Source organism: Castanea sativa, chromosome 1, assembly GCF_040712315.1.
Source record: "Castanea sativa cultivar Marrone di Chiusa Pesio chromosome 1, ASM4071231v1".
Taxonomy (NCBI): domain Eukaryota; kingdom Viridiplantae; phylum Streptophyta; class Magnoliopsida; order Fagales; family Fagaceae; genus Castanea; species Castanea sativa.
The window spans coordinates 81884063-81911082 of record NC_134013.1 but is presented as its reverse complement, the minus strand read 5'-3'; the positions used below and the strand labels follow the sequence as shown (position 1 = coordinate 81911082).

The window sequence follows — 27020 nt, the reverse complement described above, 5'->3', positions numbered from 1 at the left end:
CCGTTGTTAAATATTATCCATTAATTTGAAAATAATATATCATAACAAATAGTAGGAAATTAATTAACTAATTAGTTGTTCTTAAAATGTTGATAATAGCTTTTTAGTTGGAGTAGAGGTCAAAAGGTAGTATAAAATGAATTTACTAATTAATGAGAATATCTTAATATTCTAATAAAATATTAATTTAACAATATACAACTTGAGGAAAAAACAAAAACATAAGTTGTATAGGATTTAAGTTTAGAAAATTTTAATGATAGATTTTAGTTTTATTTAAATTAAACCGTTGTTAAATGTTATCCCTTAATTTGAGGAAATATATCATAACAAATAGTATGAAATTAATTTACTAATTACTTATTCTTAAAATGTTGATAATAGACTTTTAGTTAGAGTAGAAGTTAAAAGGTAATATAAAATGAATTTACTAAATAGTGAGAGTATCCACTTGACACAACCATGACTTCTAAACCCAAATTAATATCCTAATAAAATATTAATTTAATAAGATGCAACTTAAGGAAAAAACAAAAACATGAGTTGTATGAGATTTAAGTTTAGAAATTTTGATGATAAACTTTTTGTTTTATTTAAATTAAATAGTTGTTAAATGTTATCTATTAATTTGAGAAAATATATCATAACAAATAATAAGAAATTAATTTACTAATTAGTTATTCTTAAAATGTAGATAATAGACTTTCTTTAAGTTGGAGTAGAAGTCAAAAGGTAATATAAAATGAATTTACTAATTAGTGAGAATATCCAACAATCACGGCTTCTAAGCCTTAATTAATATCCTAATAAAATATTATTTTAATAACATGCAACAAAAACATGAATGGTGTGAGATTTAAGTTTAGAATATTTTGTGGGTTCCAGTTAACTCAAATGGTAAAGTCTCTAATGGTTGTATAAGAGACCTGGAGTTCAATCCCTGTCTACACCAAAAACTGATTGGTGTCTTGGTCTGATAATAAAGAGTTATTATCAGGAGCAGACGCCATAGGTTAAAACTCTCTAAAAAAAAAAAGTTTAGAATATTTTGAGGATAGACTTTTAGTTATATTTAAATTAAATAGTTGTTAAATGTTATCTCTTAATTTGAGGTAATATATCATAACAAATAATATGAATTTAATTTACTAATTAGTAAGAGTAGTCACTTGAAGGCTTAGCACAACCATAACTTATAAGCCCAACTTTTATTATTATTATTATACACCCACCTAATCTAGCTATCGATATCACTTTTTTTTAAAGAAATGTTAAACCAACTTTAACTCTCTGAGTACTACTGTTAGATCAAAAATCATACTTATTTTTCTTCATAGGTGGATCAATTCATAGCCCACGAAACCCAAAAAAAAAAAAAAAAAAAAAAAAACCTCAGGTAGGTGTTAGTGGTAAAAATCTTGAAGATAGGTATGAATTCAGTAAAAAAAATTAGTTGGTAGGAATAGGATTAGTAATTTTGGGGAGGTTGGAGGCCATCGCCCTCACAAGTCACAACCTCCTAGCTAGGCTTTAGCCTTGCTTCAGACTATCATTTTCAAGGGTGGATTTTCCAAGGCTTGGCCATTGCCTTCGACAAATTCCGGGAGATTTATGAAGGCCAAGAAGGCAGTACCTATCATGAGAGTTAAATTGACTACTTTGGCTGTCACTAACAAAGCAATAGCGTACTTGTTTTGTATTGGTTCAATCTAGATTCTTGAGTTTTCTGATTTGTAAATTTTTTTTTGATAGATAAGATAAGTTTTCAATCAATGGTTCATTTCATGATGATTATTCTTTATTACAAGGATAAGACACCAATAATTTTTTTGTGTAAGCGAAATTCGAATCCTAAATCTCTTATTCAATCTTAAAAAATTTTACCAGTTAAGTTAATTGAAACTTAAAAAAAAAAAAAAAATTTGGCTTCAATAATTCTCTACAGACCCGTTGGTAAGAATGAATCTTGAGTTCAGTGCATGTATACCCCTTTTTTTGTTCTAGATAATCACAAGGGTCATCTTCGATTCTTCATAGTTAAGATTTAACTGAAACTCAAATTAGATTTTTTTTTTTAATAACAAAAATTACAACCTTTAAGTTTGGGTGGATTTTCAATATTCATCTATATTTTTTATTTTTATCATTTTAATTTTTTAAACTTTAACATTCATGTCAAGTTGGTCCTTTTGTCCATTGCGATTTATAAAACTAATACTATTCACATATATGATACAATCCATGTTTATTGAAGTTAATGACAATTTCATAGACAACAATAAATAGAATCATCAATTTGAAAAAAATGTTTTAAGTTTAGAGACTAAAATGATCAAAATTATATTTTAGATACAAAAATGAAAATTTACCCAAACTTAACCGGTGTAATTTATATTTTGACCTTAAGAATAAATTTCATCCATCTAATTATAATTATATGGTGTTAAATCTCATTTAAATTTTAAAAAAAAAAAAATGACACAAATACATCTTTAGATTTGTACTAGTTAATTGGCACTTCTCATGCACAAAATACTTGGAAGTTTAAGAACAAAAATGGTTTGAGTGGTGAAGTTTGTAAGCATATTGTAACTATTTCAAAAAAAAAAAAAAAAAAGATTTGTACGAGTTACACTCACAATGGATATTTGGACTTGTCCAACCCCTCGAGTCCAAGCTAGTGGAAGGTCTTGTTTTGGGCCTAATGTTGGATTCAGCGCACATGGAGTGGGCAGTGACAACTGAACGACCCAAAGAGTGAGAAGAAGGAAAGTAAGAGTCCAAGCTAGTGGAAGGTCTTGTTTTGGGCCTAATGTTGGATTCAGCGCACATGGAGTGGGCAGTGACAACTGAACGACCCAAAGAGTGAGAAGAAGGAAAGTAACAAAGAAGTTTCTCAAAGCCTCAAACATATATCTATCTTCATCAGTATACCCATGGAAAAAAAAATCGTGTACTTGTACAGTTGTACTACCATCTCAAATAATCAACTAGTCCCTGATTATAAAAATGCATTTAACTTTACATTCGTTAGAGAGAGAGAGAATTATTCATTTTTTAGTCAAAATGCATTAACTCGGTTGATTGATTCATAGTCCTTTTATAGTGTTTATGGCAATAGTTGAGGTTCAAGTTTCTAAGAGGCAATTTCACATACATATATATATATATATATATATATATAGAGAGAGAGAGAGAGAGAGAGAGAGAGATGGGTTCAAGTTACACCTGGTGTAACTCAAAAGAGTTACACATTTTTTAAACTATTGGATTTAAGTAGATCCAATGGTTAAAAATAGACCCTCATTAATGCTAATATTCTAATTAATCTCATTTATTATCTCTTATTTAATACATTTCATACTTATTTCTAAACCCAAAAAACTTTATACGGCTTACTCCTTCTCTCTCCATTGCACGTCCCTCTCTTCCTCTTTGCATGTTTTTCTCTCTATCTCTTCCACGGCTCTTCCACCTCCATGGCCAGATCGCTAGCAACCAAAAACAAAAAAGCTATAGCTTGTCGTACTTTGTTGAATAACATAACTATTGCTGCCCTATATGCTTGAAACTTTTAGTGTCATATATTGTTCTTCATCTTTTAATATTGTTCATGGAAGTTGCAAAGATATGATCTAATTCTCTAAGAGGTTGAACAGATGGAAATTGTAAAATTCTTGTCTGTGGGATCGCTTGGGACTCTCGAATCAGAGAAGTTGTTGGAGAAGCTAAAGCCTTTACCACCTATTATTTCAAAAGTATGATTCTTTTATATTTGATTGACGTTATGCAAAGTAAAGAGATTTGTTATTCCCTATTAAAGCTTGGGTATACATTCTAATGTGTGTAAGTTCTTGTCACGTTGAAGTGTTCTATCTTGTGTTTGATCATGGAGGTTGTCCTGTTCTTTTCCCCTAAGAACTTGTAATTCAATATGCTTCATGTTCCAATGGCGCAATCAAAACTCTCTAGCATTACTCTTGTTTTTTGATATACTATGCCAATTTAAAAATTATTTTTACTGCACATCAAAAATGCAAATGCTAAGATTGTTGTCAAGTAAGGCTTTGTGTGAGATTGTACCAAACGTGGCCCTTCTAAATGATACGTACATCTGTTTGGGCTTGTCTATACCAATCAAGGTAAGCTGAAGAAGCTAGGTCTTCCCTGAATTCGAGTGCACCTTGCAATTACTAGGGAATTGGAGTATAGGAGTTCTTAACTATTTATTTAGGAGTTGATATAAATTTCTAAAAAGGCAATTGAAGTCTGGGGAGACAAAGCCTCAATTGGTATTGTATAGCCTTATAAAGTTTTTTGGGTTTAGAAAAAAGTATGAAATGTATTAAATAAGGGATAATAAATGAGATTAATGAAAATATTAGCATTAATGAGGGTCTATTTTTTACCGTTGGATCTACTTAAATCCAATAGTGCAAAAAATGTGTAACTTGAATCCATCTCATATATATATATATATATATATATATATATATATATATATATATATATATATATAAAGAGTTCCAACCTATAACGTTCGCTCCTGACGATAGAATTGAACCTCAAATCTCTTATACAAAGACTTTACCAATTGAGTTAACTGAAACCCACACATTCATATATACTTAGATTAGACTATAGTAGAATTTTCCATCTTGTATAAAAAAAAATAGTTCTGATATGAACAAGACATTAATGCAGAGTCATTAAGAAATTTATTTATTATATTGATAAAATTTAGGGTCTGTTTATTACACAATCTCAAACTCATATTTTTATATTTTAAACAACTTTACACACATTTCCACAACATAAATTTCAAAAAACTACAAATATCTCATCTCAAACTATTCTACCAAACACCCCCTAAAATTTCTTTGTTCAGTTTCTTTCTTCATGTTCTGTACAAGTTCTTTTTTCTTTTCTTTTTTCCTTCTTTTAAGAAGTGACGGAATGGGGATGAGTTTTGTTTGTCTTGCCTGCCCAGTCCATAATATGTGTGTGTGTGTGTGTATATATATATATATATATATATATATATATATATATAATATTTTAATAATAATTTAATCTTTTTACATATCTTATTTATTTTTGTATATATTCTATTAAATGGCTCATGAAATTTCAAACCAAGGATGAGAAATGGTCCATATTAATTTTCTTGTTTGCGAACACCACCTGTTTCCTTGCTTTCCAGATTTTATCAAAACCAATAGTTGAGACTTGAGAATAGAAAAAATTCTGAGACAAACCCATTTTCTGAAATCGGAAATCTCTGGTGTCTATGAGCTCTTGAACCAATTTAGCAACTGGCACAACTGTTCACCTTTAAATTTTCTATTTTGATATTCCATTTGCTGCAAAACTAGATTGCCTTAGCAAATTCACAAATCACAAGTTTGAAATAGACGTGGTGAGGATTCAGCTGCCTTATTGCAAATGGGGCATGCTATGTGTGCCAACTGCCAAGTGGCTGAACTTTTTCTTTTTCTTTTTTTATCTATGAAGCACGGGTGCGGGTGCGGGTGCGGGTGCGGCGGGACTCGGCAATTAAAAAATTATTAAAAATATTTTTATTTATATTTTCTATATATTTTTACTATTAAAATATTCTTAAAAAACATATTACTATGCATTGATTCACAAAACAAAGAAAGAAGAAAGCAAGAAACACAAAACAAAACACAAAACACAAAACCAAAAAGAAAACACAAAAGAAGCAACAAATATTCAAAATAAATTTGAGGAAGGACATATTTAGGGTTTTTGGGTCTCATTCAGAGCCGATTTCGGCTATTCTGGCATGATTCAAGGCTGATTTTGGCCTGTTTCGGCCATTTCGGGCTTGTTTCGGCCGTTTTGGTCGCCGGCCGATACGGCCCGATTCTGGCCGAATCGGCGCCGAGTCGGCACGATTCAAGCCGCATCGGCGCGAGTCGGCTGAAAAAAAGAAGAAACCATGTGGCAAACGCGGCCCGACGTGGCACCGACGTGCGAGCAACAGCGTCCCTCGCGCGTTGCCGCGTCGCGCCGCGTCGGACACGAGTGCGGCACCTCCGGCGCCGTGTCCGTGCATCATAGATTTTTATACAACATATAAAATTTACTTGGCTAAAGTAATTACTTTAGCCATGTAAATATATATATATATATATATGTGTGTGTGTGTGTGTGTGTGTGTGTGTGTGTGTGAAACTATCTCTTCGATATTTGAACTTCAACCCTTACTTCCCACATTTCACAAACATTTATATTTGTGGAGTGACTATCAATCGCACCAAAGGCGTGCAGTAGAACTTCAGCTCTTCATAAATGCAGGAACTGTGGAGTGAGGGTGGTGATTAGAAATGAGAAAGGTCAGATGATGGGTGCAACAAGGAAGAAGATCCATTACCCACTGGGAGCGCTAGAGGTAGAAGCAAAGGCAATAGAGGAAGGAATCCTACTCGCATGGGATTTACGCCTCAAGAATATCCTACTCGAAGGGGACTCTCTGGCTGTCATTCAACCGATTAAAGGAGCTATCCCCCCAGCTACGTCCATCCAGAAAATCATAGAAGGATTGAGAGGGTGCTTAAAGAAATTCAGCGCTTGGAAAGCTATCCACGCGAAGAGGAGCAGTAACACAGCTGCACACTTATTGGCTAGACTTGCCAACGATATTGTAGACAATGTAATTTGGGTTGAGGATGTTAACATATATAGTGTTGTGGGCTTTAGGCCCAACTAGTTTACTTGTTTAGCACTCTTACTTGTATAGCACTCTTACTTGTACTATACTCATATTTACTTGTACTATACTTATATTTACTTGTACTGCACTCATATGCCTCCTATATAAAGGCACTTATGTATATTCTTTCGGTGAGAAATACAATACTATTCAATTCAATATTTCTAACATGGTATCAGAGCCACTGCTCTGACCTTTTCTTAGCAGTCTTGTCTTTATTGGTGTAACTCCATTCTCAATATTGCTTCCGCTGTCACACCAACTGCCACAGCCTTTCGCCGTTGAACCTTCGAGTCTTCCAGACATCGTCCTCAGGTTCCGGACCTGTAGCAGCCGCCGTTGGGGAGTTCGAACACTGCAAAGACCACTGCTCCTGCTGACGTCAGCCCTGAGCCACGTCATCCTGCCACGCCAGCTTCCCACGTCAACCTGCCACGTCATCGCTGACGTCACCTTCCAACGCGCTGCTGACATCACCCGCCACGTCATCGTTGACTGACCGTTGACCGTTGACTTCTGTTGACCGTTGACCAGCCGTTGACTTTTTCGTAGAGTTGACTTTTTTTTTTTTTAACAGTCCATTTTTGCATATTTTGCTTCTAAATGAAGAATAAGGACAGGTCTTCTTCCTTTTGCAACAATCGTCGCCGACAATCTAGCAAACGCTTTTGCAATTTTTGCAAACATTTTGGCCATAATATTGAGACTTGCTTTCAGCACAATAAATCAGATGGTTCAGGTTCTTCTGCCACTATTGCTAACATTGAGAGTGTCCAACCAATGACTCCCGTCTTTGCACAGTCTAAGTCTTCAAGTCACACTTTCACCATGACCACAGATGACCTTAAAAACATCATCGCCAATGTCATTCGTATGGTTAGTAATGCATCTTATTCCTCTTCTCTCTCATCTTTGTCCGGTATGTCTCCTTCGTCTTGGCTTATGGATTCTGCTTGTTGCAATCACATGACACCTCACTCGTCCTTATTTTCTGAACTTAAACCTGCACCACACCCTCTTACTATTCGCACAGCAAATGGTTCCACAACGTCTGGTCATAATATAGGTTCCGTTTCAACCTCCAACCTCTCCGTTTCTGGGGTCTTTAATGTTCCTGACCTTTCTTGCAATTTGTTTTCTGTGGGACAATTAGCTGAGTTGGGTTATCGAATCATATTTGATTATTCTGGGTGTATTGTACAGGATCCAAGGACGGGACAGAGCTAGGGACCGGTCCCGAGTTGGGCGTATGCTTCCCGTGGACAACCTTCGTCTTCCACTTGTTGCTCCCTGTTTCTATTGCCGCGCCGCAGTTCTTCTATTCCTTCTCTTGCTCTTTGGCATGCTCGACTTGGTCACGCATCTTCTTCCCGTGTACAACAATTGGCTTCTAGAGGTTTGCTAGGTTCAGTGTCTACAAAAAATTTTGATTGTGTTTCATGTCAATTAGGAAAACAACCAACTTTGCCTTTCAATTCTAGTGAATCTATATCCACTGATATCTTTGACCTTATTCATTCTGATGTTTGGGGACCTTCCTCTGTCTCTAGTATTGGTAGATCTCGATATTTTGTTGTCTTTGTTGATGATTACTCTCGCTATAGCTGGATCTTTAATATGAAACATCGTTCTGAATTATTGCAAGTGTATTCTAATTTTGCAAAAATGATTGAAACTCAATTTTCTAAACGTATCAAAATTTTTCGATCTGATAATGCTCTTGAGTACACTCAATATGATTTCCAAGCTATTTTGCATTCCTATGGCACTGTTCATCAACTAACTTGTCCAGGTACCTCTCAGCAAAATGGTAGAGCCGAACGAAAATTTCGTCATATTCTTGACACTGTTCGTGCTCTTCTTCTCTCTCGCCAAAGTTCCCGCTCCTTTTGGGGCAAAGCCGCTCTTCATGCTGTTCATACTATTAATCGCATTCCCGCCTCCGTCATCCAAAATCAAACTCCATACGAGCGCCTTTTTGGGTCACCTCCAGACTATCACCACCTACGCTCATTTGGCTCTGCTTGTTTCGTTCTTCTTCAGCCACATGAGCATAACAAACTTGAGCCTAGGTCAAGACTTTGTTGTTTTCTTGGTTATGGCGAAACTCAAAAGGGGTATCGATGTTATGATCCTATTTCTCATCGTCTTTGTGTCTCCCACAATGTTGTCTTTTGGGAACATCGTCTCTTTGTTGAGCTCTCTCACTTCCGTACTTCTTTATCTTCCTCTTCTGTCTTAGATCTATTTCCAGATGAGACGCAAATTCCTTCTGTAGCTGCTCCTGACCCTCCTATAGCTGATTCTGATCCCCTTGTAGTTGCTCCTGATTCTCCTATTAACTTCTCTGTCCAACCACCAAAAATCCTTGATCCCTTTCCTAGTTCCCCTTTTAATGAACAGGTGGAAGATGAACAGGTCGAAGACGAGCTACCCAACCTTGATCTTGGTTCCCCTGCTCCTGCTCCGCCTGAAGATCATGTACAAGACATTCCACCTCGTAACTCAACTCGGGTAAGGTCCATTCCTGCACATTTACTTGACTATCATTCTTACACTACCCTTGCTACATTGCACGAGCCTCACACCTATCGTGAGACTTCCACTGACCCTTTATGGCAGATTGCAATGAAAGAGGAACTTGATGCATTATCTAAAAACCATACTTGGGACTTGGTCACTCTCCCCCCTGGGAAATCTGTGGTTGGTTGTAAGTGGATCTATAAGATTAAGACTCGCTCTGATGGGTCCATTGAGCGTTACAAAGCTCGTCTTGTTGCAAAAGGTTTTACACAGAGTATGGGATTGATTATGAAGAGACCTTTGCTCGGTTGCTCGTATCTCATCCGTTCGTGCCCTCTTAGCCGTTGCCGCCGCGCAAAATGAGATCTTTTCCGGATGGATGTCAAAAATGCATTCCTTAACGGGGATTTGAGTGAAGAAGTTTATATGCAACCTCCTCCCGGTCTCTCTCCGTTGAATCAAACAAGGTTTGTCACTTTCGACGTGCACTTTATGGCCTTAAACAAGCTCCACGTGCTTGGTTTGCCAAGTTCGGCTCTACCATCTCTCGTTTGGGTTACATGGCCATCATTATGATTCGCCTTATTTCTTCGTCGCACCGACAAATGCACTATTTTGCGTCTCCCGTATGTGGATGATATGATCATAACCGGTGATGACCTCAGGGCATTCAAGAACTCAAGGATTTTCTCGCCGGCCAGCTTTGAGATGAAAGATCTTGGACATCTCGGCCTACTGGGTCTTGAAATCACTCATTCTACGTATGGACTTTACATTACTCAAGCCAAGTATGCCTCTAAACTCTTGTCTAGAGCCGACTCACCGATAGCAAGACCGTTGACACTCCGCCGAGCTTAATGCGCACCGACTCCTCGGGGTGAAACTATTGTCTAATCCCTCTCTTCTGACGTACACTTAGTTGGCGACCTAGTTTATCTCAATCGTTACTCGTCCCGTACATTTCCTATGTTGTTCACCAAGTGAGCCAATATCCGTCCGCTCCACGATCGACTCACTATGCCGCCGTTCTGCGCATTCTTCGGTACCTAAAGGGCACTCTTCCATGGTCTTTTCTACTCGCTTCTGCCTCTCTTGTTCTCCGTGCATTTTCTCGATGTTGATTGGGCAGGGAGATCCCACTCGATCGTGGTCCACCACCGGTTATTGCTTTCTTCTTGGTTCTTCTCTCGATTTCTTGGCGAAGCAAGAAACAAACTCATGTGGCCCGTTCTAGTACCGGCGTAATATCGTGCCCTTGCTAATACCACATCTAAGCTTCTTTGGCTACGATGGCTTCTCAAAGACTTAGGTGTGTTGACATCCTCTGCTACTCCTCTTTATTGTGACAACAAGAGTGCCATTCATATTGCTCACAATGATGTCTTCCATGAACGGACTAAACACATCGAGATCGATCGTCATTTTATCCGTTATCATCTTCGTCCATGTGCTTTCTCAAGCTAATCTCCTCTGCGGATCAACTTGCGATATCTTCACCAAGTCACATCCTAAGGGACGCCTTCGTATTTTGGTTGACAACCTCAAGTTGGTCTCACATCCACCTTGAGTTTGAGGGGGCTGTTAACATATATAGTGTTGGGCTTTAGTGCCTAACTAGTTTACTTGTTGCTGAAGATTCTTACTTGTGATAAAGACTCTTACTTGTACTATACTCATATTTACTTGTACTGCACTCATATACCTCCTATATAAAGGCACTTATGTATATTCTTTCGGTGAGAAATACAATACTATTCAATTCAGTATTTCTAACAGAGGATACTCCACCCATAATTGCCAATCAGATTATGTATGATGTATCTTATGGGGACTTTTGTCTAGAGTAATGAAAGTTCAGAAAATTTTCTAATAAAAAAAAAAAAAATGAGAGTACCCCATCAACAATGCACATTTTTGACTTGGTCCTCTTACAAGAGAGAATAATTAATTTCTCTTTGATGTTTCCACTTTCCATCCCTTTCTCGATTTACTTGTTTGTCATACTCATATCCAGTAAGGGAAAATCCATAATTTGTGATCTGGGCCAAAATCCAATGTTCCAATAGAGTTGTGGTCCAGGTCAGATGCAACTAATTAAAGCCATTGCAAATCTTGTGGTTACAGACTTTTTTTCTTTTTCTTTTTCTTTTTTTTCCATTTTCTGTATGGACAACTCTTCTCAAAGGGTTTATTTTAATCAATACTATTTTTTAAGATTCCACGTCAACAAGCAATAAGACACTGTGTTTGGAAGGTGATCCAGTCCCTTTCGATCCCAAATCAAAATTTCATCATGTTAGGTTAATTTCTCCGATCAAAAAAAATAGAGAGACAGAGACAATGCGTTTGGAAGGTGCTAATGATTATTCCGATTTGACTCAGCAAGTTTATAGGTAGGAAAAAGTTGACTTCTTTAAAGAGAAGGATTTGTTTGACCACTAATGGAAGGAAGACTTCTTAAGACAATTAATGGGAATTTTTTTTTAAAAATGTTTGGCCTAGGTACGTGGAAATACCTGATCTTTCTAAAGAGATCAAAGAAGATAGGTGAGTTACAAGTTTATCTGCAACAATATAAATAGAAAGTAGTAAATTAATAGTTACAATGCGTACATAATCTGTCCAACTTTTTGTGCACATCATATTAGTGATTTGTTTTTATTTATGGAAACATATGATTTGTTAGTGATTTTGATAACGTAGAGATTACCATTTTCTTTTCTTTTTTTCCTTTTTTTTTTTTGGGAAAGGAGAGATTACCTAATTGATAGGCTATAAGTACACTGCACGTACAACTAACCCAAGCAAACATGAACAAAATATCCCAAATCCAATTGTCCATATCTCTATTATACACAATTTTTTTTAAGTATACAATTTTTTAAATAATTTAATAGTTACAACAACAAAGGAGAGTAGACTTAAAGTCTGAAATCTCAATTGAAAACACTAAAAAATATCACTTAAACTACAATACTTTGGCAAAAGTATACAAACTTTTATTGCATATTCAAATTTAAAAAAAATAGTGAAAAAGTTATTTTTAAGAGAGTCACTCACCTATTATGTAAAATGACATTTGATAAGCTAATCATAAGTTTTTCCTTGTGTTGTATCTAAAAATTTACATAATTCATCAATATTTCAATTTCTTTTTAATTTTTCTATCTCCAAGGTCAAAGTTTTGAACCGCCCTTTCCAATTAAAATCTAACCCAAAAAATATATATTATACTTGAATTTACAAATAATAGAATTCGAATTATGAAGTTCCAATAGCTTAGTTGGTAATTGAATAAGAGACATCTCAAAAACTCTACGGATTGATTTCCGGTAACTCACAATCTTAAAAATGATACGCAGTAACTTGAAAAATCTAGAGTCATGTTCAGTCTAACTATAACACAATTCTAGGATGAGAATAACAAAGAAAGTAATAGAACACAAAATTGGGTGGATCAGGTCCTTGCTATAAAATAGTTTGAAAAGTCTAGAGTCATATCTATACTATTATTTAAGGGGCTTCTCTTGTTTGGATTCCTCATTTTTTTAGTTCAAAAATGTCATTATACTCATATGTTTAAGCAGAGATAAAACTAAAGGACAATCTTGTAAAAATGCAACTCTAACTCCCACTAAAACATTGACTAAAATATAGGATCACTTCCCTGTTAATTTTCAAATTACTTATTCACTTATAAATTAGATTTTCAAAATAAAAATTATATATATAAAATAAAAAAACGCACTTTTTTTTCTACAAAATAAGACCACTAAAAAAAAACCTCATTGCACGTGCTTTGCGCGTGTGATGAAGCTAGTACAGTCTAACTAGTCTAGAGTCTCTGCTCAGCCCTACCGATGAGTTGAGATTTCCCATGTTTGTAGGAAATGTAATAAACAACTTATAACATAATTTAGGCATTAGTGATTTCTCTACTCAGATAAAAAAGAGTTCTTATTTCTTAAAATAGATTCTTCTCCATGATGTAATTTTTACTTTTCATATAAAATAAAATTCATAATTTTCAAAAAAAAAAAATAGAAACTCTAATATTGAGGTAAATTGAACTTAAAAACTTGGTTAAAATGTAAAACCGACCCTCTAAATTTCACCAAAATTCATTTCAGTCCTCTAACTTTGCATTGGATCAATTCAGTCTTATAAGTTTAAAAAATGTTCAATCAAGTCACTCCGTTTGATTCCGTTAGCTGTTCCGTTAGTTTCATATTCTTTAAAAAAAATTTGTTAATTTCTTCGTTTAAAAAATTCATAAGAAATCCTATCAACTCAATTCTTTTCAAGCTTCGTTCATGGCCAACCACCGGTCACTATCCGATTGTCGTTCCTTGGCAATGGTTGTCAAATTTCGATAAAATTTAGAGGGTCAATTTTACATTTTAACCCAAAAAGTTTATAAGAATGGTTTTCAAGTCTATTACTACTTTTTATTTTTCACTTTTTACTTTTTACGACTTTTCCATCCAAGTATTGGGATTTAACCAGCCCCCACCAACACCAGAAACGCACCTATTTATAACGGAACATTCGTAAGTTGTCAAATTGATTACTTTTTCTTCTGTGCTTCTCTCTCTTTCTGTGCCTTTCTTTTCTTTTTTTTTTCAAAAACAACTAATTCTTTCCAATTTTGGTTTTTTTTTTTTTTTTTCCACTTTTTCTTCATTTGTAGGGCTTTTCCAGAGTTCCGAGGAAAGACAGGTAATTTGATTTCTCTTTCTCTGATTCCTTCAAATTTTTTTTTTCTCTTTGATTCGTGTATTCTAAGATCACAAACTTTGTTGTTGGGTTCGATTTGGTGAATAATTTTGATGTATCTGATTCATATTTCTCGTAATTTTGAATCCAAGATCTGTCAGTTTTATGGGTTTAAATTCAAATTTATCTTCTTCTTCTTTTTTTGGTTCCTATTTGAATTAGGGCTATTTGCATGGTTATCTAGGAAATCATAGATTTCAAAATAGTTCTGTTTGGTTGCCCAGAAAAAATCTTAAAAATTATTGTTGCAATTCTCAACTCTCGGTGAATTTGATTCTGTTACCTAAGGAAAACGCTGGCTTTTCAAAATTTATTTATGGGTTTAAATTTTTTTTTTTTTTGTGTTTTAAATTAGAGCCATATGCATGGTTATCTAGGAAATCATAGATTTCAAAATGGTTCCATTTGGTTGCCTAGAAACAATCTTAAAAATTATTGTTGCAATTTCCAATTCTCGGTGAATTTGATTCTGTTAACTAAGGAAAATGCTTGCTTTTCAAAATTAATTTATGGGTTTAAATTTAAAGTTTTTCCCCACTTGAATTCAATTGCATGCTGTATTGACCAATGTTGTCAAAACAATGTTACCTTTTCCAAAGACAATTAAGTTCAACCATGTGGGTCATTGGAAAAAGCAGTCACAATGTTGAATTTAATTAGAAAACCTAGGATACGACACGTAAGGATCCATGCTTAAGTTCTTGCAAGTTTTTAAACTGTTTTTGAATATGATTAGAGTGAGGTTCTTTCAATTTTAAAAATGGAGATGAAAAGGGTGGTTTTTGATGTTGAATTTGGCTGGATTTGATTGCAGGTTGTAGACATAATAAAAGATGTTAGAGCAGTTACTAATATTTACTCGAGGGGGATTAATCCTCTGGTCATGTAAAGAGCTTATAAACGCTCTTAAGGGATCACCAATTGACAACTTGATCCAGTCTTGTCTTTTGGAAGAACGATCTAGTGCAGCATCATACAACTATGATGGCCCAGGTGCCGCTTACACTCTGAAGTGGACCTTCCACAATGAGCTTGGCCTTGTTTTTGTTGCTGTGTATCAGCGGATCCTTCATCTGTTGTATGTAGATGAACTGCTTGCAATGGTGAAGCGTGATTTCTCGGAAATTTATGATTCGAAACGGACGGTTTACAATGATTTTGACGAAACATTTAGGCAACTGAGAAAAGAGGCCGAGGCTCGGGCCGAGGAATTGAAGAAATCAAAGCAGGTGAGCAAGCCTTTAAGTAATGGTAAGAAGCAAGGGCAGGTGCAAAAAACTGGATTTGAAGGAGGAAATATGAAAAAGAGTGAGGGTGCTTTAGCCAATGATGGTGGGGATGGTGATAATAGGAAAGGTGGTAAATTGGAGAATGGCCACTCCAATGGCAATCATGTTGATATTGGTGGATCTAAGGTGAATGGTTCAGTTAACGGTGTAGAAAATACAAGTTCCAATGGTGGGGCTTTTGATGTAAATAAGCTTCAGAAGCTTAGAACTAAAGGTGGGAAGAAAACAGAGACTGTTGTTAGCAAGGGCTCCAAGGTAGAGCCAAAGAAAAAGGTAACAAAGAAGAATAGAGTTTGGGACGATTCACCTCGTCAGGAAAAATTGGACTTTACGGATTCTGTGGGTGAGAACGGAGATCATATAGAGGTTGTTGCAGCAGATCATGGTGAAAGTATGATGGACAAGGAAGAGATCCTTAGCAGTGAAAGTGAGTCTGAAGAAGATGAGGAAGTGGGGAAGGACAGCAAACCTGAAACTAAGAAAAAGGGGTGGTTTTCATCAATGTTCCAAAGGTAAATTTATTGATCTCAATCCTTGGTTATGTCTAATTCTATTTTTTAAACTTCTGCTCACTATTGCATTTTGTAGTTGCTTTAGAGATATTTAGTTCAAGGATGTTGCTTGGGTTTTATGCAAGATTTTTTTTTTTTTGGGGGGAGTGGGGGGAAAAAACCCTTAGTGGTTGTTAGGCAAGGATCTTTTTCCAGACATTTGTTTCAATTATTCAATGTAAATTGTTGAACAAGAATTTAGATGGCTCGAATTTGGCTGTCAGTGGTCCACCAGCATTGCATCAGTTAATATACTTCTGTTGAAATTAACTTTTGAAATTATTTTCAGATTCAGACTGTTTCCTGTGACAATAATATTTTTGTCTTATTGATTGAATTCATTTTTTAATTCTATTTATTCATTTATTTTTTGTATAAAATGCTTTTGTTGAAATTATTTTCAGATTCAGACTGCTTCCTGTGACAATAATATTTCTGTCTTATTGATTGGATTCATTTTTTATTTCTATTTATTCATTTATGTTTTAAATGCTGGAGTTTACAAGGGTGCTTCCTTAGGTTTAACTTAATGATGGCTAAATTTTTCCTCTATATTTTTGTAGTTTAGAATAACCCTAAGATTAACTGTCAACTTCAGGTCTCCAGCATGTAAATGGCTTTAATGTTGCAACTGTTGTGCTGCCATATCCGTTTTCATTGAAATCTTTTTTTGAAATTACGAGATACTTGCCTTATCATTTATTTACTTTCCTGTACTCAGCATTGCGGGCAAAGCAAATTTGGAGAAGTCAGACCTGGAACCAGCTTTGAAAGCTCTCAAGGATAGGCTCATGACCAAGAATGTGGTATGTTTCTCCTCCTGCTACAGTGGTCTACATATGTTTTGTCTCTATTTTATTGGTTCTTCTCAGTCTTGCTGAGCCTGCTAATGGAAGTTTCATGTTATGATGTTCATAGGCCGAGGAGATAGCTGAGAAACTCTGTGAATCAGTGGCAGCTAGTCTTGAAGGGAAAAAGTTGGCTTCATTCACAAGGGTATCTTCAACAGTGCAGGTTTGTGAATGCATTCTCTCTCTCTCTCTCTCTCTCTCTCTCTCTCTCTCTCTCATGCTTAATCTGAACCAATTGGTTTCTTATTATTTCACACTGTAATAAGATTAACATCATGGATTGAAACAATGACTGCAGGCAGCTATGGAAGAAGCTCTTGTTCGTATTCTAACACCTCGGCGCTCTATTGACATACTAAGGGATGTGCATGTCGCCAAGGAACAAGGGAAGCCATATGTTGTTGTTTTTGTCGGTGTGAATGGAGTAGGGAAATCTACTAATCTTGCCAAGGTTAGCCATGTGTTGTTTTTTCATGGGAACTTTACCAATCTAGCAAAGTTTAAGCTTAACCCCCTTATCCTCTGTAGTAGAGTTTGCATTTGTGTGTATTTATATATGTATGTCCTGTGGGCACACAGATAAAATGGTATTGCTTCTGATCAGATAGTTTCTTTCAAAAATCACTTTGCAGGTTGCCTACTGGCTTCAGCAGCATAAGGTCAGTGTCATGATGGCTGCTTGTGACACATTCCGATCGGGAGCTGTTGAGCAGCTGCGCACTCATGCACGAAGACTCCAGGTATAATATTTGATGTAGCATATGGTTACCTTGGTCTCTAGCTTTACTTAGGGAGGATTAATGTTCACTCAATAAATCATAATTGCATGGTGGATTTTGATAACTGACTTGTTATCTTTTCCTCTTGTAAGATCCCTATATTTGAGAAGGGCTATGAGAAAGATCCTGCCATAGTTGCAAAGGAAGCCATCCAGGAGGCAACACGCAATGGTTCTGATGTGGTTCTTGTTGATACAGCCGGTCGAATGCAGGTATCATGCTTAGCTGGTATTATCAGAAAGATTTAGTAGTGTTCTATGCTACATGTATAATTCTAATTATGTGTATGACATGGCTATATAAGTATATCTTACATGTTCTTTCTTTGTTGTTTTGCTCTGATACAATTTGTATGCTTTTCAGGATAATGAACCATTGATGAGAGCACTCTCAAAGCTTATTTCCCTTAACAAGCCAGATCTGGTCTTGTTTGTTGGAGAGGCACTGGTTGGAAATGATGCAGTTGATCAACTTTCCAAGTTCGATCAGGTTTGATTTTTTTATCCAGGATTGCATAAATTGTTTTGCGGATCTTTTTAAAACATTATCTGTTCAATCATTATTATATCAGAAGTAAGTTGTCTGAACTATGCTTCTTGTTGTGCCTGCAGAAATTAGCCGACCTTTCATCTTCACCTAGTGCTAGGTTGATAGATGGGATCTTGCTCACAAAGTTTGATACAATTGATGATAAGGTAGTCACTCTTCAAACTGCAAGGAGTGTTGAGATTTTCTTTTGGTTGATTGTTTTATTCCTGTTCATGGTCTGCAATTGTTGATTGATGTTGTGTGTAACTGTTCATGTTATAGGTTGGAGCTGCACTTTCAATGGTTTACATATCTGGCGCACCAGTCATGTTTGTTGGCTGTGGGCAGTCATATACAGACCTCAAGAAACTCAATGTCAAATCAATTGTCAAGACCCTCCTTAAATGAGAATGTGTTCTAGTTTCATCCTTCATTGCTTACTGTTTGTCTGTCAGTTATGGACATTTATGTTGCTGCTGAACTTGTGTGTAATCCCATGAATGACTTGTAGGAGGTGAATAAGTCCCTTGTGGCTGAAATTTATTGAGTGTTATTTGATCGGTTCCATTGTGAGTCCTCTGTGTGCGTGTGTTTGTGAGCCCACTTGTATGCATGCACGCATATAATGCCCATATTGAGGCTGGGTTAAAAATAATGCATTCAGAATTTTGGTCAAAAGCAATAGAATAAAATGGAGCTTTGTGTGCTTTACATCCAAATTTAATCTGGAAAGAAGTTGAAGTTCGCAGGCATCAATAATGGAGCTTTGTGTGCTTTTTACATCCAAATTTTGTGATGGCTCAAGGAAGATGATTGGTTTTGTAATGCTGATGGATGAGCTTTGTGTGCTTAAAAGTTGTGGCTTTATATAGGTTTTGGAGATGATTATTTTATAAAGTCCTGTCAATCATATTTTTTAGCATCCAATGTCACTATGCTGAAAAGAAGTGCAGAATGATGATGTTTTCTTTGGAGTTGAAGAAAGAAGGCCATTAGTAGAAATGATTTATTGATGTGGTGAATGGAGCATGTTTTATATTAATTGGGTTTTTTTTTTTCTTTTTTTGGTTAACTTATTAATGGAGTTGTGATCTATATCAACTTAGGAGTCAAAGCTTCAGATCCCTGAATGCATGTTTCCCAATATTTTGAGTGTTCAGACTTCTGATTTGCAAATAAACGCATGCAAAATGGAGGACGAGTTTGAATCTTTTGATTGCTACTACATGTGTTGCTGATTCTAATTTTATCATACTGAGGACAATTTAAAAGAGTATCATTCATAATCATATCTAAAGTAACTGTAATCTGAAAAAAAATATTACGAAATAGAAATTGAGAACATAATATGTCCCTGTAAATCAATTACAACGAATAAATTGAATCATTCCACCAATTACTAAAAACTATTAGAAACCTATCACCATCTCCTCCTCAGAACAACAGCAACCCCACCAAAACCCCAAAAATCACCATGAAACCACCCCTCAAACTCGTACCACCGCTGGTTGGAGCCACAGCAGGGCCTTCAAATTCTACCGGAGAAGGTGCCGGAGAAACATGGAAGAATTGATGCCTTCCAGACAACACCACGGTCACCAATTTTTGTCCCTTCTCACATTGGCCTTCAGTTCCACTGATAAAATAGAAAGGTCCTGACCTGTCAAGCTTGACCTTGGTGTTCCCATCCTTGTATACAGCAATAGGACTAGAAGTACTGCAACTATCATAGTCTTTTTTGCTAACTTGGACCACAGAGTCCTTGCTAGGATCATAGTTCCAAACTGTAAAGCAAAACAAAACCCAGATGAGTATGCAAATTCTTGAATCAAATAAACAAGACCCAGATGAGGAAAGGTGAAAAAAAAAATGTAAATTTTAGGGATTGTGTTTGTACCTAGTGAGTCTCCAATTTGGAAACGTGAGGCTTCAGCCCATTTGTTGAGGGATTCAGATTCTGAGGATGGGATTTTCCATGCATTGCTGTTGCCCCCGATTAATAATTCTCTAGCTTCTGTGAAGGAAATGAAGAGAGATATGAACAACATTGAAGATAGTAAAGCCATGGTGGATATAATTCTTTTAAGATTTTACTTTTTAGAGAGAGAGAGGGTAGTGAGGAGAAGAAGGCCTTTGTGGCCTGTTTATATAGTGGCACAAAGAAAACTAGCCGTTATGGTAGGTTCTGAAAGTAGGTCACAAAGTGGTTTGCCGCCGCATCATATTTTTGCTTTCCCCCTGGCATTTTAACGCTCAAGTTCTGGTGGACCCATTTCAGACCTAGGCTTATTAAAATGGATTGTGTTTATTTTACACTTGATAATGTACACAACCGTACACACATGCTTTTTACACTCAATTCATGATTTAAAATCACAATTTCAATTCAAGAAGTTTTGATTTCAAGTCATGATTTCAGTGTAAAAGTGTGTATGTATAGTTGTGTGTAATAATACGTATGTACTAGTATTTATCCTTTGGGCAAATTACAACTTACCTACTTGTAGTTTTGTGAAAATTTAAGTTACTTACTTGTACTTTGAAATTTAACACTTTACCCACCTGAGGTTAGCGTAGTTAAGGTTTCGTAACCCACCTCTATTAAAAATAGAGTTAAATATGTAATTTTGTTATACTTTTATCTTTCTCTTTCAAAAAAACAAAAAATAAAACATAAAAAAAAAAATAAAAATGTAAGATCAAAAAGATGTTGGTAAGGTTTTGAAAAAAAAAAATTAAAAAGAAAAGCTTCCTTTGCCTAAGCTAAAGTCCACTCTCATTCTTTGGTTGAGTCCACAAACAAACTTCCTACAAGTAAACCAATGTACTAAGGTACTAGTGATTAATGATTTACATCTTCTGTGTGGATTGGATACTCTAAAATAAATGAAGGCTGAAAGAAATGTTGTAAGCAGTGGGCCAATGACGTTACACAGGCTAATTGAGTGGGAGATTTCAAGAAAAAACATGCTTCTCAATTGAAAGGATGTATGGTATGAACACTCGATCAATGGATTACTTAGCAAAATAGGATTAGTAGCTGTAAACATTATCAGCAAACTAAAAGACAAAACTACACGATGCTTTTCAATCACAAGCAATTATATTTGGTGTTCTGTTCAATATTGTTCTCTAGACATTGGAGGGGTTTACTTCAAAGCAGCTTTGTCAACTCCTTTAAAGATTTGTCCCTTGAAACCAGTTTCAAGTTTATGATCATAAATCCTGTAGATATACTACTTTAATCTAGTATTGGAACTATAGAGTCACTCTAAAACTTAACCAACAAAGAAACAAATCAATGAGAAATTCCAATGTATTTGAACATATACAAAGGAGTGACAACAGCACGTTAAGGAGTATATCAGCGCATACAACCCAGTAAATCAATGACGAACCAAGACTTCATGTAGTTGTATATAACTTTTTTTTTAAAACTTTACCAACATCTTGTTGATCTTATTTGATAGTATATTTTTATATTTTTTGTGTTTTTGGAGGAAAGAGACGTAAAAGTAAAGCAAAAATACACATTTAGCCCTATTTTTAACATAATTGGGTTACAAAACCCTAATTAAATTAATCTCAGGTGGCTAAAGTGTCAAATTTCAAACTACAGATAGACAACTTAAATTTCGGCCAAACCACAGGTGAATAAATTGTAATTTCCCCTTATCCTTTTTTTTTATACAAGATAAAAATTCTACTCTAGTCTAATCTAAGTGAATATGTGTGTGAAGACTTCCTTCTGAAGACCTAAACCCCAACATTTGCCCCTCATACCCCATAAGCACTTATACTTGTAGAATGATCATCACACCAAGGGTGTGCGGTAGTGAAATAGAGGAAGTGTTTACAACTTTTGCTATATCTTGTTGAGGTGTTCAACTATAATTGTAGAAAAAAGTGATGGGTATATGTGAAAGTGATAATCCTTCACTTTAATTGACTACTTTAATAAGTTGTTACATTTGTAGAAGAACTTATTGAACCACTCTTTATGATTTAAAATGAAAGAGGGAAAAAAGTGATTCAAGAGAGACAACCAATATAAACTTTCACTTAATTAGTAGCTAGTCATTAAAATCATTTACACAATGTACTTTTATTTTAGCCAATTAGTATATAAACTTTGATATTATAGCAAATAGATCCCCTTAATTTTTTTTTTTTTTTTTTTGCAAAACTACACTATTGGTCCTTGAAGTTTAACATGTGAACGCAATTAGTTCCTCAAGTTTCAAGTGAGCACTATTAGTCCTTAAAGTTAAAAAAAATGAGCAATACTAGTTCTTCGGCTAACTTCTGTTAAAAGTATTGTTTATGTGGCTAACGGAAAAGCGACGTGGCATTTGTAATTTTACCGCAAGCATTTACAAACTAACGTGGCAACTTAAGTGTCCTATGCCATATTAGCTATTTAATTATAAAGTTGCCATGTAATTTTTAATTGGAATTTGTTTATTCATATGCCACAAAAAAAGAGATAGGATTGGCTTCAACCCCTCACCCTCTGTCCTCCCCTATTTATCCTTTCTTTGCTTCACCGTTTTTTAGTTTTCTAATCAAGTGGCCGGACCACCTCAAAGCCAACAATAATATACTGGAAACTCTCTTATAAATTTGAATCAATAACAATTAACCACTTCTGATTTGTTGTGAAAATATTGTCGATGCAAATGCTATGTCCACAACACTTTAACAACAAATTCTATGTGACAGATTGTTATAAGTTGTTAATGATGGGGTAGAAAAGTAATTTCAATGATAAGTTCAAATTTGAACCAATAACAACTACCCACCTCTGATTTGTTATAAAAATGTTGTGGACATAACACCTCTAAAAAAATTACAATTACTTCTCCTTATCTCTAAAGTTTATCATTTTTATTTTCTTGAAAAATAAAAAATATATATTTCTAAATTATAATAGATAAAAATTATTAATTTTTACAAAAAACAAAAAATAAAAGAGCCTCTAAACACACACGTGCGTAGAGGCTAGGAGTATATGATGATATATTGTAAGCCTAAGGGCATCTAAAGCAACTCACATTCAAGAAATCTCTGCTATCCAGTAGCATCATTATGTACGCAAAAGCTAATTCCCCCCACCAAAAAAAAAAAAAAAAAAAATCCCTTAAACATGTTTTTCATTTAAGAAAAATTTATAATGAAAGTGCTTTTGGTAATTTTGAATTTTTGGGGCACGCAAATAAAAAGCGACTGTAAGTGCACAATTGCACCTGGACCCTAAAGACAACTACGGGCTCAGGCCCAATGAGCCTTAAACAATCAAATTTGTAGAGTGTGGGCTTGAAATCTAGGTTAGAGGTACTGAGAACTTGATAACAGGTTAAGAGTTACAAACACTTGTAAATAACAAATGATAATTGCAAATAGGCCTCCTCGGACATAAGCCAAAGACTACTTCTGTATTATTTCTCTTTCTTTCTTAAAAGTTACAATTCTTAATTTCTTTTCTGAGTTCCAGACTACCCCCCCTCTTCTTTGACGTTCATCCCCCTTAAATACTTCTTTTCCTGATGCTTTATCCACGTGTCGCTCCAACCCCCTCCCTTCTAGATATTTCTTTTCTTAGTGCCTTTGAATAGTGACCAGAAGTTTCAGTTCAACTGTTCAGGGGTCACTTCCCCATTAATGCGGCCAGGGAGGTAGGTGCAGAGTCTTTAATGTGAAGGTGGCAGCCTTTGCTTTTGGTATTTTTCTAACACCGGTGTACCTCGAAGATTCAGAGTTTCCCCCCTTTTACCAACAGTCTTTCCGGAATATTGCCTTGACCTTCATAGTGAAGCTTCGAGTTCTCCTGGGTCTATCCGAGGAGAAACTTACCCTTGGACGTGTCCTCGGATTCTCGGCGCGTGGGCCAATTCACAGTACTAACAAATTCTTAGCTCAAGAGCAGGTCGGCCCTCCTTGCTACAGTCCAAAGGCTCATATGCCCACTTGGGTCCTTTTACTCCCCACAGCGACCACAAGTTATCACTGACCTTTTGTTAAACTTAAATAAATCTATAGATGAAGAGAAATATTAGGTTAACAATATTTTCACCATAAATTTTAAGTGGCAACTCGTTATAAATTGTTTTTTATGGGATAAAAAAGTAATTTCAATGGTAAATTCAAATTAGAAATAATAACAACTAATCATCTATGATTAATTGTGAAAGTATTGTAAACATGTTATATATGGACATAGCACTTCTTATAGATAAAAGGAGATTTAAGAAATTACTATAGTTATTTCTCAAAAAAGAAAAGAAATTACTATAGTTCAATTAAATAACAGCCCTCTCCATTTTTTTTTTTTTGAAAAACAGGCCAGTGAGGTCACTTTAATTTAGATTAAAATTTGAAATAAGCCAAATAACAATTGTAAAAGATAATTAATAAAGAGATAACTTATACTATAATGTAATAGGACACAGTCCAGTCATAATTGACGTTAAAAAAAAAAAAAAACAGTTTCGTTCAATTTTTTTTTTGGGTTAAACAAGCACATATATTCGTTCAATTTTCACTAGTCTATTAGATTAAGTGGATCTCATTAATAATAATTTATTACTGACATAATACGATTTCACTAATGTTCATACATAGTAATCCCGATCCATAGCTTAAAGACCAGTTCATTTTCCAAATCAGCATGGATAATTAATCCTCGATTAATTTACACGTATAGTAATTAACAAGTTTCTCCTCCTAATTCCCTATGTAACCCTTAAATTTTATATGGGAAAGTGGCATATGTTACATGATTGATGCAATAATTGATTGTTATACTATCAAACCTGAAAGGGTGTTTTTATGTTTAAGTCATCTAGTAAACATGAAGAGGCACTTTTCCTTGGAAAACAAACAAAACCTGTTCACATTTACAGCCCAGGGATAATCAGAATCCAATTATACGTACAACTGTGAATAGTTGTGTTTCACACGTGGCACTCATGAGTAGCTTCGAATACTCCGAACCAACAACCGAGCCATAGTCTTAAACTGAACCTAAGGGCTATAAAGAGAGCCAAAAACCCTACCTTTGTTTCTCGTTCAGTACAAGTCAGTGTAGCATTTGGGTCAGTGTTTGCTGTGTTTGAATATATCAATGGCTATTATGGCTTCCATGAAAATTGTTACTCCAATTCTGATCACCCTCTTGATTGTGTTGTTTCCCTTCTCTGAAGCTAGAGAGTTTGTGGTTGGAGGCCATGAAAATTCATGGAGTTTTCCAACTTCTTCTGACTCTCTTAATAGCTGGGCTCAGAAAGGGCGATTTGAAGTTGGCGATATTCTTAGTACTCTCTCTCTCTCTCTCTCTCTCTCTCTCTCTCTCTCTCTTCTAACATTTGTTGAGATTAGTCTGATGCTTGGTACAACTTACTTTTCAATTTATTGAAAATAAGATTAATTTGGGAAGAAAACTCTATTTAGAAAAATTATTGCTAAACTTGTTTTTTCTTGGGATAATTTTTTTGAAATTGTGTGTGTTTATTTTTTTTTTTATTATTATTATTATTTTTTTTTTGAGAAGAGAAATGGTGTTACTTAGTTAGACAGTTAGGGTTTTTTTTTTTAAAAAAATCGATAGTTATAATAATTCGGATATGGATTCGATTCTGATTTTCTTAATCCTCTTTGTTAGGGTTATAACTTATATTTACAAACTGGATTTATTCATGTATTTGCTTGTTGCTCTTTTATATAATCCATAAGGTTTATTTTGATGTTCCACTTTTTTTCTCAATCGTATAACCACAATTTCTTCATTTTCTTGAATCTCAGTCTTTAATGAACACGACCCCTTGATTGACTCAGTACTTGAAGTGACAAAGGATCACTACGATAAATGCTATGTATCAAATCCAATCGAAGAACATAGGGATGTCAACACCAAAGTAAAGTTGGACAGGTCAGGACCATTCTATTTCATAAGTAACGCTGTAGTGAACTGCGAGAAAGGCCAGAAGCTGAATGTGGCTGTGTTGCACAAGCATCTTAAGCAGCCTCCGCCACCAAAGGGTCCTGCACCAAGTCCAGCACCATTGACTCCAACACCAAAGGTTCCTGCACCAAGTCCAGCACCATTGACTCCGCCACCAAAGGTTCCTGCACCAAGTCCAGCAACATTGCCTCCGCCACCAAAGGGTCCTGCACCAAGGCCAGCACAACCGGCTCCTCCACCAAAGAATCCTGCACCAAGTCCAGCACCATTGTCTCCGCCACCAACAGCTGGTGCGTTTGGATTGAGGGGTGGATTTGTTGGTATTGTTGTGGGAATTATGAGTTTGGTGGGAGTAGTTTTTATTTGAGGGACGTGTGTGAAGATGAGAAGGATGTGAACTTTTACTTTTACTGTGATTTTATTTTGTGTGAATGCTGTAGATTGCAGAGGGGAGATGTGAACTTGAACTTTGAAGATATGAAAAGATTATCATGATTTAAAGGTTTTTCTACCTTTTCAATAAATAAAAGAAAATAGTCTTCTGAATATGCTCAATGAAATAAATGACTTAACAATATGGATTGAGGATATTTCGAATATAAAAAAATTACATTATTGAATCTGAAGTATCTTTGGATGTATTCCAGAATTTTCAACATTGAAATGAAATAATATCACGGTTTTCTTATCCAAAAAAAATTACAGTATTGAGTTATGTGATCAAATAATTGAAGAGTTTAATTAATTAGTGTATTTTATGAATTATTTAATTTGATTCTATTTCAGTTTATAATTTATATACCATGATAATATCTACATTTCACTGATGTTTTGAAGACAAATAGATTTATAAAATCTAATAAAAATTCAAATAAATTATAATATAATTCCCCTGTGAGAACCAAACAAAGTCCAGACTCAACTCCCATGCCAAATTTAGCTGGCAAATGGAACTACTTCACATTTGATCATGTTGAAACTTGCACATGAATAATGCATATGCTTCTGTGAAGTTAATCTTTGT

The 27020-nt window shown here is 35.2% G+C and overlaps 3 protein-coding genes across 3 annotated transcripts; 2 read left to right on the top strand and 1 right to left on the bottom strand.

The window, feature by feature from the left end:
• The first annotated feature begins 13822 nt into the window (after positions 1-13822).
• Positions 13823-18601, top strand: LOC142615387 (uncharacterized). Its single transcript, XM_075788139.1, has 10 exons — positions 13823-13981; positions 14853-15839; positions 16600-16684; positions 16797-16892; positions 17028-17180; positions 17362-17469; positions 17601-17720; positions 17872-17997; positions 18120-18203; positions 18319-18601. The coding sequence occupies exons 2-10, from the start codon at positions 14872-14874 to the stop codon at positions 18442-18444; spliced, it is 1866 nt and encodes a 621-aa protein (XP_075644254.1). The 5' UTR covers positions 13823-13981; positions 14853-14871; the 3' UTR covers positions 18445-18601.
• Positions 18602-19300: 699 nt separating this feature from the next.
• Positions 19301-20147, bottom strand: LOC142615396 (early nodulin-like protein 15). Its single transcript, XM_075788149.1, has 2 exons — positions 19934-20147; positions 19301-19820 (listed from the first exon to the last, which is right to left on the bottom strand). Exons 1-2 carry the CDS (start codon positions 20100-20102, stop codon positions 19471-19473), a joined length of 519 nt encoding a protein of 172 aa, XP_075644264.1. The 5' UTR covers positions 20103-20147; the 3' UTR covers positions 19301-19470.
• Positions 20148-25168: 5021 nt separating this feature from the next.
• LOC142635457 (early nodulin-like protein 14) lies at positions 25169-26469 on the top strand. Its single transcript, XM_075809608.1, has 3 exons — positions 25169-25349; positions 25837-26348; positions 26437-26469. Exons 1-3 carry the CDS (start codon positions 25169-25171, stop codon positions 26467-26469), a joined length of 726 nt encoding a protein of 241 aa, XP_075665723.1.
• The last annotated feature ends 551 nt before the right edge of the window (positions 26470-27020 follow it).